Consider the following 12,225-nt stretch of genomic DNA (forward strand, 5'->3'; position numbering starts at 1 on the left):
AACTTCTATGCATGTACTCCAAACTACAGTAGTTACTATTTGAATGTACAAAAATCTAACCACTATCAAAGCACTTCAGATGGTCAAGATGATGTCTGTAAAGAAACTACCACCTGCCTGAAGAAACTAAGCAAGGCAAACCTTGGTGTCGCTAATGTGATTGTTCATTTTCTCAGAAAAAAATCCCCATCATAGTGCTGTGCTTCTTGACCTCTGAGGAATAAACATGCAGACCTTTCAGATCTAACCCTGCTTGGTGGAACGAATGGTTAATCCAAATCAGACTGCCTGCAATCACCAGGCGACCATCCCATGAGTTACTCCAGTAATGTGGAGTGATACTGATAAGACTTTTGACAGTTGCTTTATTTGCTCACCATTTGCCTCCCTGTAAGATAACGTGATAACATGTGATAACAACATAGTTCAATGAGGGCACTTATTTGTACGTGTATGCCGACTTTTTGGCCTTTACAATTGGACACGGACATGATGGACAGTTAGGATCATTTGTACGGATCATTATCCCACCTGAGAGTTCGTCACACAACAGTGATTGCGAGTATTTCCTATATGTCTTCATACTTCAAAGTCCACTGGAAAATGATACGGTAACAACTAACTAACAAGATATCCAATGCACTAAGAAGCAGATCTGGTTTCGAACTGGCCCTAGAAAGCTTGGTCGAACCCCACTGACCACGATGGCCGTCCCTCTGACCTTGGCCTCTCGCATGCCTCGGTATCCTTCCTCTTTCTCTGTAGGGAAAAAGAGAGAGATGTATGAGCATCCTGTCTTCTGCTTGGCGTCTCAAGTGATGGATTTAACCATTCGTGAGTACTTCCCTCATCTCCTAGCCCCAACCTCTACCTCTGTCTCCAGCACCGTGTTATTTTCTCTTGCAAGCAGCATGCACACCGACCACTACAAGTGACCTTACAATGTTGTTTTTAAATTGTTTCAATTTGTTGTTTCAGCCTGTAGTGTCCGCTTCTACGCAATCTGCCTTTCAGCTTGTTTTTCCTGTCCTGCCCAAAAGCGCATTGACATTGTCCGTTTGCAACTTGAATGCATTTTTACTTTGCTTGTGTGTTTACCCGTTTCAGTGTTTAAAATCATGATAAAATAGGACAAACACATGCTGCGGTTAGTTAAGTGTGATCTTTTTCTGAGCTCGTTATTTAACATCCATTGTCTTACAACTCTGACATCATCAAAGCAAAGTTTGTTCTACAGTAAGTCATAAAGATAACGACGGGTCCGTTTGAACGCAATCAACAACTGACTGACTGAAACTGTGTTTGCATTCACGCTGCGTATACTACAACCTTTTAAAGTCTTCCTTGTTTAGTTTCTCATTTTCTTGTCTGAAATTAATAAACTAAACATATAAGCAAAAAGCATATAAGCAATAAGAAGACAGGGTTCCTACACAGGTGTGGAAAGTATGGAATTTGATTTTATTCATTTCCAGGTGTGGAAAACTATGGAAAAGGGAAACTCAAGTATGGAAAAATATTCATCTTTCCAAGACTGTTAGCACTGTTGTTGTTTTCTAAAAGATAAAATCAGGAATAATAAGAAAAAAAAGGAATGGATCGATCTGTTTGTCGAGATATTTTTTGTGAGGGCACTCAGTGGGCAACGCATTCCGGAAGACATTTGGGAACATTGACAAGTTGAATGAATGACCAGCCCTCTGCACTTATCCGACCCTTGGTATGAGCTACATTACCTAGCTATAATCTCCTGGAAATGATATGGTGACATAATGGCATACATATTCATAATGAAAACAAACCATTCATTCCATAATTGACTTCCATAGTCAAAGCTGGTGTGTGAATGTCTTGTTTTGCCTCAAACACAAAGATATTAGATCTGCTTTTATGGATGACTAAAGAAATCAAAACATATTCACATTCGACAGGCTGAATTCAGAGGATATTTAAATTGTTTTAAAAAAAACAATTAATCGAATATTAAAATAGTTTGGTGATTTGATTCATCGATTCATTGTTGCAACTCTAATGATACACATGCAGTATTTACTGAGGCTTGAAAAATCCGTAGGAACCTTCAGAAGACTCTCTGAACCTATTCCAGGTATTTTTATTCTTTGTTGACTATTTGAAATTTCACAATTAAGATGATATTTTTTCTGTTTTCTGATTCTGTAAAATGAACACAAAATTCCTATTGTCCACATCTTCATTGTAAGCTGGTAATAGCAGCAGTCAGGAAAAATTGGAAGATTCAGGTCACAGTGTATTATCTGTTTTGCATTTCATCATCAATTCCTAGAACCCCTTCTGGGATTTAGGACGCCAGCAAGGGTCCTCCAGCCATCACGCCCCAGGCGTATCTCGTGTCAGCTTGGAGGTCAGGACGCCTGGATTTCTTTGGGCGACCATTTCCAGAGTCTGTGTAGATGATTCGATGAGCTGGTTCTGGGTTTCTTCACTGACAGTTTTTGTTGCTGATAGTTTCAGGTCAATAGATCATCTGCATCTGTCAAAGGGCTGAGTTTACGGTTTGAGTTTTCTTTGTGGCTGTTACTGTTGTCACGTCTCAGCACCAAGAAGCTACACTGATGTCATGTTGTTATTGAACAGTCAGATTTTGGTTCTTGTCGAGCTGTTCTTTAATTTCCAAATGTTCTAATGCTTGTCCTCACAACAGCATGTCAAAGCCTAGGCATGCTGAGTTTTTGGTGGCTTTGTGGCCTTGCATTTGTTGTTGTTAGTGTGAGAGAAGCACTAAATCATCTGCAAAGTCCAGATCATCATCATTCTGTGTGTCAGTTGTTGACCAAGTCTATTGCAAGACGGAAGAGGAACAGTGATGTCAAGCAGCCTTCCCTCACTCCAATATCCACTTTGAGAGTGTCAGTGAGCTGGCCACCATGCTCTACCCCACACGTTATTCCTTCATAGGAGTTGTGAATGATGAGTTTTGTAGGAATTTCACAGTCCATAAGGTCATCCTTTCCACGTTATCAAAGGCCCTCTCATAGTCAACGAAATTGATGCACAAGGACAGATTTTCTTCCAGAGACTGTTCCAAGTGTAATGCAGATTTGGTTTGTCTGCTTTGATGCTCTTCTTCACTTGTTTGTTTGCTTCAGTGTACTGTTGTTAGGCCCATGATTTTCCTGCTGTTGTACGTCTGTTGTTGATTTATCCTATGGCCTAACACAGCTTCACAAGTTAAAACCTTGGACTCTTTCACTGCTCCTTATCTTTCTTCAATTGTCTCATCTTCTCCCAACAGCTCTCACAGCCCTTGGTACTTGTTGGAGAGTGACAGCTTGAATTCCCCCAGCATATTTGTTTCTTTCAGTAGGACTGTGTTGACTTTCTGGCTTTTCAACTGTTCAGTTTCTTTTGGGGTTTAGTTTGAGGCACCCAGTGACAAGATGATGGTCTGAAGTAACGTCTGGTCCTTGCATAGAGTGCTCTCCTGAATGGCTTGTTTCAGTTGAATGATCTGGAGATGTCCGTGGAGCTTTGTGGATTCTTTTGTGAGTGAAGATACTTCCACCAATGATAAAGTCATTTGTGGAACAGAAGTTGACAAATCTCTGTCCCTATCGTCATTCATGTCCCGTAGTCCTTGCTGCCTTGTGATCTTGTCGTAGCCTGTTGAGAGGTCTCATTATTATGGCAATGTCTCTTGCAGAGAGGTTCTGGATGATCGTTTGTAGATTGTAGAAATTTACCTTGCAGTTTTCTTTGTGGTCACGAATGATGTCCGTACTGACTCATGTCTTTTTGGTTCTGAATGATCCTGTAACAATCCAGTGCCCATGTGCCTCCCATCCAGCCAGTGATGTCTATGCCATCTTGGACAGCATAAAGGCCACTCCTTACCTTTATGAAACGTCTACCCGGACGTTGGAGAGATGGCGATGAAGGAAGTGGTCAATCAGCAATCTCTTTATTGCAAAAACATAACACCTACTGTCGGCCGAACCATGCAACCCCCCAACATCAGCAACCTCAACTGTCCTCTCTGCACACCTCCCACACCCCCACAGTCAGGACTCAGCCACAAACAGTTGGAAATCACAAAGTCTTGAACAATACACATAACTGCCAGGTCGCTACAGAATTCTGGAGAGGATCTGTTCCTCCCCGACGAAAAGGACAGTAATAACTTGTCTTTTAATTGAGATGGAAAGGTTGCTGGTGTTTTGGTTTTTATTTTTTTATTACGGTTCCATTTAATCACTGTATTTAGTGTTTCATTCACGTATTTTGGGAGTTAAATTTGTTAGAATTTAGGTACAAGATCCAAAACTCAACTTACAACACAATCTAAGAACGGAACTCGTACGCAACCTGAGGACCACCTGCATACAGTCATTCACACTCAAATTCACACCGTTTCACAATTTACAGTCTCCAACTAACCTAACATTCACGTTTTTTATTGGAATGTGGGAGAAAAAAGATTACACGGAGAAAAACGCTCCAAGCTGACGTTCGAACCCAAAACATCCCAAAACATCAATGAAAAATGCACCACCAAAAAACGTAACAATCTGCAGTTTTGTGGTTACACCAAACGCTCCTACGACCTTCACTCCCTGGCATAACAGACATCAGTAGGTCCTAACAAGTCCCCATTATAAGAGTACAGATGTCCCATTCTGTGGGAGCTGTCAGCCGTGTTAACCTGACTTGAGCTCCTGCAGGCAAATGATCAGCCAGTTGTCTTGTCCGCAGCATGACTGAACCACTTGAGCTTTGCAGTGGATGGCGTGAACAGTCATGACCCTGACGTGGGAGGTTCATCTTCAACAGAACACAGGGTTTTTTTGTTGGTGATGACTTGACATTTGTGTTAATTGCTTTGCTTTTATGTATAAGATATCTGCATCACTGTTTAAAAGATGTGTGCACCAATTTTCTAGAAACTGGGAACAAAGACATGACAAGACCCGTAAGAATTTTCCCTCATTTAAAATTGGTGTAGAACTGCACTGCATCAAGCTTAGAGATGTTTCTAATATGATGCGCCTCTCAGTAAAGTAAGCTCGACGAAATATTAGTACTGTATTTAAATGTGTACAATATCATGTTAAATTGAGCTGTATGGAGGGTTTCTAAAAAAAGCCCTCACAAGTTCATTATGCCTCGTCTATCCATGTGTACGTGATTGTATTTGTTGTTTGTTGATGGTCCATGCAAGCCTTTAACCTCTCCTCCTTCCTTACGTATGATCACAGCTTTACAATCACTGACAGAATGTTGTGAATTGTTTTGTTTTTCACTATTTTTTGGAATGTACAAATGCTAATACTTTGACTACAAGATTTGTTTTGTGCTCATTCAAAAATAGGAAATGGCTCGAAGGCAAGTACTGAATCTAATAGTCATAGTTTAGAACCCAGGACATGCAGTACAACCCCACCCAACCACCCACCCGCCCACTTTGCTACTCTGCTGTAAATGATAATGCACAAGCCAATGGACTGACAGATCGATAATGGATGATGTGGAGATAATAACGCTGCTGAATGCACCTGCAATCTACAGTCCACATTTTCCATATCAAAATAGCTTGGAGTGCATTATCATGCTTATACCATGGCAATGCAAAATAAAACACGACAAGATTGGAAGTTACACTTGTTTAAGTATTACTATCAGGTCTTTATCGACCAATTAAAAACGAAGTCACATACACTCATAATGGGCATGGAGGTCATATTGAGTTTATTTGAGTTCTTTTTCCAGACTTGAGCGAATAAGAAACGTTTGTATTCTATGTAGTGCACAAGTCCACCCGTCCATCCATCCATTCATCCATCCATTTTCTTCCCCTTATCCGGGTCCGGGTCACGGGGGCAGCAGTCTCAGTAGGGAAGCCCAGACTTGCACCATGGAAAAAGAAGGGCTAAAAATCAACATGACATCCATGCCCGTGTGAGTGTTTGTAAACTTGGGGCCACATTTTCACATTGGTACATCTGAGCCATGGTATAATTTCATTCCACTCACTGCACATGATAAAGATGCCCTTTAAGGCAGTTAGAAATGACTCATGAAAGTGTGATATTTTGGAATGGAAGCATTTGTAAAATTGGTCAATTTTGCTTGATCCGATAAATGATTTCATGGAGTTCATTGTGAAGCTAAGTTTTTAACGTACGACATAAATCAGGTAATACAACAAGATGTGATCACAACATTACTGCATGATGAGTGTTGAATGTTACTGTTTGCATCCCTCATTACGTGTTTTATGGATGTTGCTGTCACTCTTCTGCCACACTAGTTGCACCTATTAGAACATGTAGAACATAATGTGTCCACCTGATAGTTTAGTTTGGCCAAAGAATCACCTTTTGAAGCTATTTTTTTTAACCAAAACGTCACTGACTTTACCTTATATCTTCTAGTGTTTGGCAGTAGGCAGGATAACGTGCATGTTGCATACTTTGTCAATGTCGAAGAACATTCTATATTTCTTGATGTTACGAAAGGGTGTGTTCTTTGCCTATGCATCATATTGCATGCATCCTACCCTCGTGTATCAAGACGGTCAAGTTTAAGTTAACATTTTTAGATGAGACTCGATATTTGGACTTTATTTTTGCTGCAGAGAATGTTGGCCAACTAGCCACTCCTGCAAAGAAACTGGAGGACACCATTCGCTTGGCTGAGCTGGTAATTGAGGTGCTGCAGCAGAATGAGGAACACCATGCTGAGGTCAGTATGAAGGCACACACAAACACACACACACACACACACACACACACACACACAAAGGTTACCAAAGTTTAGTTGACTTAGCTTTAAAACGGTTCGGGTTAGCGATGTGTGCCGCTCCCGTCAATAGTAATTAGTTCTATATCTGAACATAAACAGTACTAATGCAGCAGTAGTCGATACTCTCTGCACTTCAGTGTGTTCAATTCAACGTTTTCACACTGGAGTGGTCGGCAGCCAATCGCAGGGCACATATAGACAACCATCCATTCACGCTCACATTCATACCTTAGACGATTTAGAGTCCATAGGTATAGGAGTCCGTAGCCGAGATGAGACTATTGAGGGTGGTTGTGCTCCATCACTGTGTTCTAGACGTTGAGCGTGTCGACTGCAACATCCGGGTACTTACAGCGCCCTGCATTTTGCCGTATATTTCAACATGCGAAGTGGAAGTAGGCAAGTGCACCACTTGAAACACAGCTCTTGATTATATGACAATGACTCCCCCCACACGCACCCCACCTGCTTACCTTGTTAGCCCGTTGTTACATTCAACATTGTGTTGACAGCTCGAATGAGCAAACATGATGGCTCCTGAGGGGTTCCTCCACTGCGACTGTTGGAAATGTGGTTGTGCATGCTCAAGCGCGGCTTCCTCCCAGAAGATAAGACTGAAACTCGATTACGCTGTAGAAAAACGTCTTTCTCTGCCTCTTGAAATCAACCACCTGCACTTGTCTTCCCTTCTTCTCTATCTTCAGGCCTTTGCGTGGTGGTCAGACCTGATGGTGGAACACGCTGAGACCTTCTTGTGTCTTTACTCGGCTGACATGGACGCAGCTCTTGAGGTTCAGCCTCCAGACAGCTGGGACAGTTTCCCCCTCTTTCAGCTGCTCAATGACTTCCTGAGGATGGACTGTGAGTGGGGGGGTGGGGGCTTGAACATTCAGCATGGGGACTGGAGTAGCTGTACGTGCCTGGCTATTGGTTCAGCAGGTCCACTCGAGGCTTAGGAGGGTTCAGAAGGAGCTAGAATTCAACTGGTGAAGGAAAATGAGACCACAAACGTACACAGCAGAATTTTGATTCGTTTTTTTCAGTACATATAACAAAGTGTGCGCTGCAGATTGAAATGCCAAAGGCGCCGATCCACACACCAATGTTTCATTTACTGCCGTTATTATCTGCCAGTATTGGCATAAAAATGAGAATATCGGATCATATCAGTATTTTTGAATGTATTTTTTAATGACCTCAGTGTGCTTACAGAGCAACAAACTCAGTGTACAGTCGTCCCTCGGTTTTTGTGGTTAATTGGTTCCAGACCCGACTGCAAAAGTGAATTTCCGCAAAGTAGGATTCAGTGATAAAGGGAACATCTTTGGAGCTAGAGCATTGAAAACCGGTTTATGACTTTCTAAATATGTTTTTTAACATTATTAGAGCCCTGTAGACATGAAATAACACTCCTATAGTCACATTTATACTCCTATTATTCATTGTTTACACCACATTAGATCGCTGCAGGGACATAAGAGACGACCGCCACTAGCTTAGCAAGCTACCAAGCTAACTAGTTTCCCTCTCCAATTTACTTATTCTATACTTAAGAAAGTGTTTCCAACGGAGTGGGGAAGAAGAACAAAGCAAGAAGCCCAAAACTTACCACTTCCACACAGAATGGGAGGAGAACTTTTTTTTCCACTCTATCATGTGGGACATGCTGACTCCATGCAGTGTGAAGGTAATGTCATGTCATGCCTCATCAGTGTAACATTACTGACGCTGACGATCATATATTAACTCGTTCATTTTTGAAAAACCGCGAAAGAGTGAGGAAGCAATGTTCCAACTGCCATGTAGCGAGGCGAGTGTATGGTGAAGCTAGTCGCTGTGGTGTGGCGAGGTGTCAGTACGCCAGCAACGTAGTTGTTTGGCGTTACAATGTTAATAACAATAATAGTAACAATGTTGCTGCAGCTTGGTTGATATGCAGGTCACGTTATGTAAATGGAGTTTTTTCAGAAGATTTATAGTTGCATCCCATTATGTGCATTCTTACTGCCTCTTTTTAGCTTTTTTTAATCTCTTTTTCTCTATAAAGATTGTGGATGATGGACACATTTTTTTAAGTGCAGTTTTCCTTTAAAAAGACAAAAAACAGCTACCATTGAGTAGTGTCTTTTATGGCTGACAGTCATTTTAGTGGTCACTAATTGAATTCAGTGCGTATGGCATTTTTGATATCCAGCGTGTGCGTCTATAGTGGGATTTACATTGCAAAACATACGTAAATATCATGTAAATGAGGCGTGTGTGTGTGAAGATAATGGTCCCATCTTGACGATGGTTGCCGCATGCCAGAAATGTCCATAATGAACTGCATTCTTGCCTGCAGGAACACCAACGCTGTTCGTCGTCCTGTAAAGGATACACTTCACTCTTCACAATTCTGACTCAATCAGTAGGGTGCTAATTGTCCCCAGGGAATGCTTCCCCTTTTCTGTTAGTCAATCGGGAGTCAAGGAGAAGTCAGAGCCTCGTTGACTTATTCATCTTAACAGATATCATTACACATTTGCAGCTCAGTTGGCTGTGTCATCAAATTGGCCCCTCTTTGTAATACTAAGTGAACATAGCAATTCAAGTGCATACCAGCGGACATAGTGAGCGCAAACTGGAGAAATGATTCTACAAGTAATTGTAATTCAGTCATTAAAATAGAATTATCATCAGTACAGCTTCCAAGACCTGAATGGGTTTCATAGAATAGGAACAATCCATTTTGCTAGGTTTTTCTATTGTGCAAAAGTGACTCTTGAGTGATGTTCTCAGATCAATATATATAATATATACGTAGCCTGCCTTTTCTCTCGAACGTCCAACTTAGTTTTTTTAAACATCTGGCTGTGTTATTAGACTACTGAATGACTTTTGGGGCCGCTTTTATTCCTTCAGGAAGATGCATGCACACACCACCAACCGTCCATCATGCAAACACAACAGCCAATCTTTCCCCCCCCCACACACACACACTTACACTATACACACACTGCATTATGAAGACATGGAAGGAAGGTCATCTGCTCTGGCGCCCTACAGCGGTGCACTTATGTAGCAGCAAATAGCCTTAGCACCAGACACGCGCCAAAATCTGCTTGCCATTGGACGAGTTAATGAGGTCCAAAGCAGTGGTTGTTGCGCCGCGGCGAGCCCTGCAAACACACTCCTGGACACAACACATCCAAGTGGACAACAGCCGCTGAAGTGGCTAATTGGGAGCGTGGCAATCAGGGAACACAACAAAAATTGCACCTACTGTGTATCACTGACCTTGACTCCGACGCCAACACACACAAACACACACATGCTCAGAGGGGGAGAGAAAAACAAAGAGAGAGAGCGCCGCATGGAGCCGTGAGGCATCGCATTAGCACACACTGGCCTCCATTTTATCTCCTGTGGTCTTTGTCAGTGTTGCCTTTTTACCAGTTGGAAGCCGTCAGAGAAAGGGAGAAGTTTGTGCGACGGGTTTGGACTTAGAAATAGTGGTGGGTGATGCATTTGGTACCTGGGCCTTCAGTGGGTACTTACTGTAACTGGCCAGAGTCTTTCTTGGCAGGCACTGTTAGGGCCGGTATTGTTCAAAGTAATACAGTCATCCCTCGTTCAAAGTGGTTCATTGGCTCCAGACCCAACCGCGATAAATGAATTTCCGCCATGTCAGATTCATATTGCCTTAGTTCCCCCCCCTCATATTGTGCTTTACACCATAAATATTAGTCCGACATTTATTTTATTAACATATTTAGATTCCTTGATCATGAAAACATGTCATTAGCAATTGGATTCATAATGATATCAATATTATTTCAGTGGTTATTCACGGTTTTCTTTTGGATCTAGCTGCATAGCTTTTGAGGAAACGAGAGGTCCTTTGGCACACTGTGTCTTAGCTATATGTAATGGTGTTTGTTGCATGATTACAGCTTCATTTTTTGTTGTCTTCCTATGATGACAATTCTAAATTCTTGGGGGGGGTGTCCTAGCGCTGTGACCATTTTTTGTGGAGTTACAGTCATGGAGACATTTATTAGACCACCCTTGTTTCTTCAGTTTATGGTTGAATGCCTGATAGAACTAAAGGTACTTAAGGTAACAATGACAACAAAAATAGCTCCTAAGAGGTACATCTCTTGGCGGTGCAATGCTATAGCTACTCATGTAAGAACTTGTGAGTTTGGTTATTATCAAGGAAACCACGGAAGTTGCTACATACCAGCTCTTAAATTCAACTCTTATGAGTTGTATTTATTATCATTATATTTGTCCAAACTAATGTACCTTTAACTGTACCAGGCATTACAATCAATATACTGAAGAAACAAGGGTGGTCTAATAATGTTTTCCACAACTGTATCTGCACAAATGCCGAAAATGGTCCTATCTTGGAATGTTTAAGAATCCTTTAAAAAAAATCCTGGATCCAGACGGTGATTGGGATCACCCCCAAAATTTAATCAGTTCTTCCACATCCCATTTCCGACAATTCCTGAAAATTTAATCCAGAGCCATTCAGAACACAAACAAACAACAAACAGACAAACGCAGAAGTAACAAGATAATAAATGGAACATTTTTGTAGTTAAATAAATGGAATATTTTCCTAGTTAGAGCATAGAAAACCTGTTTATGACTTTCTAAAAATGGTTTGTAACATCATTAGAGCCCGGAAGACATGAAATAACACCCCTACAGTCACCTTTACACTCCTATTATTCATTGTTTACGTCACATTGAGCAACTCTTATGCTGCAGGGACTCGAGACGGCCGCTAGCAGCTAACAAGCTAGCGGGCTAACCAGTTAGCCTCGAATTTACTTCTTCTAAAGTTAAGAAGCCAAAAACCTACCACTTCCACACGGAATGGGAGGAGAACTTTTTTGAAAAACCGCAATATACCGAGGGAGCAATAATTGAACCGCGATTTTGCGAGGCACGACTAATGATGATAATTATATATATTGCCATACGTTGCCATTCACTCACCGCAGCGGCACTGTTACCCACTGCGACATCCATCCACGTACATAACTTACATAACACGATACATAACTGGCAGCTCACTACAGTACCATTCCTAATAAAGCAAGACACCTCTTAAACCACTTTGTCTTCAAATAGATCACCACCGATACGCCTGACTTTCATTTCTGCTCGTAACTCAGATCGTTAGTAGCTTCCACCGATGATCGGCGGTGCTTGTAAATGTGGCGCTCAGCCAACTGTAACGAGCGTAAATGGAACAGGTCAGTGATAAAGGGTTCAGACAACTCCAAACCTCTACACTACAACATCATCTGGAGCAGTTCAGAATCAATATTTACCTAATAACATGACAAACACATGAAAGTACTACTACCAGAGATGTCAGTTGCCATTGTGGGCGTAACTTAGCTTGTCAAACAGTTTAGCTCTGATCAACCAATCAGAAGACAGAAA

General features: G+C 41.6%; 1 protein-coding gene across 15 annotated transcripts in view; it reads left to right on the forward strand.

Moving 5' to 3' along the window:
* The window catches only part of cadpsa (Ca2+-dependent activator protein for secretion a), a 124,349-nt gene that overhangs the window by 65,571 nt on the left and 46,553 nt on the right, over positions 1-12,225 (forward strand). For 7 of the 15 annotated variants that reach the window (XM_054785697.1, XM_054785698.1, XM_054785700.1 and 4 more), the window contains 3 exons: positions 766-834; positions 6,614-6,720; positions 7,485-7,641. In XM_054785697.1, coding sequence (XP_054641672.1) covers positions 766-834; positions 6,614-6,720; positions 7,485-7,641 — 333 coding nt within the window. Of the gene's footprint in view, positions 1-765; positions 835-6,577; positions 6,721-7,484; positions 7,642-12,225 lie in introns of all 15 variants that reach the window. The other 8 variants (XM_054785699.1, XM_054785703.1, XM_054785702.1 and 5 more) reach the window with 2 other exon arrangements.

Source organism: Dunckerocampus dactyliophorus, chromosome 8 (assembly GCF_027744805.1).
Source record: "Dunckerocampus dactyliophorus isolate RoL2022-P2 chromosome 8, RoL_Ddac_1.1, whole genome shotgun sequence".
NCBI lineage: Eukaryota > Metazoa > Chordata > Actinopteri > Syngnathiformes > Syngnathidae > Dunckerocampus > Dunckerocampus dactyliophorus.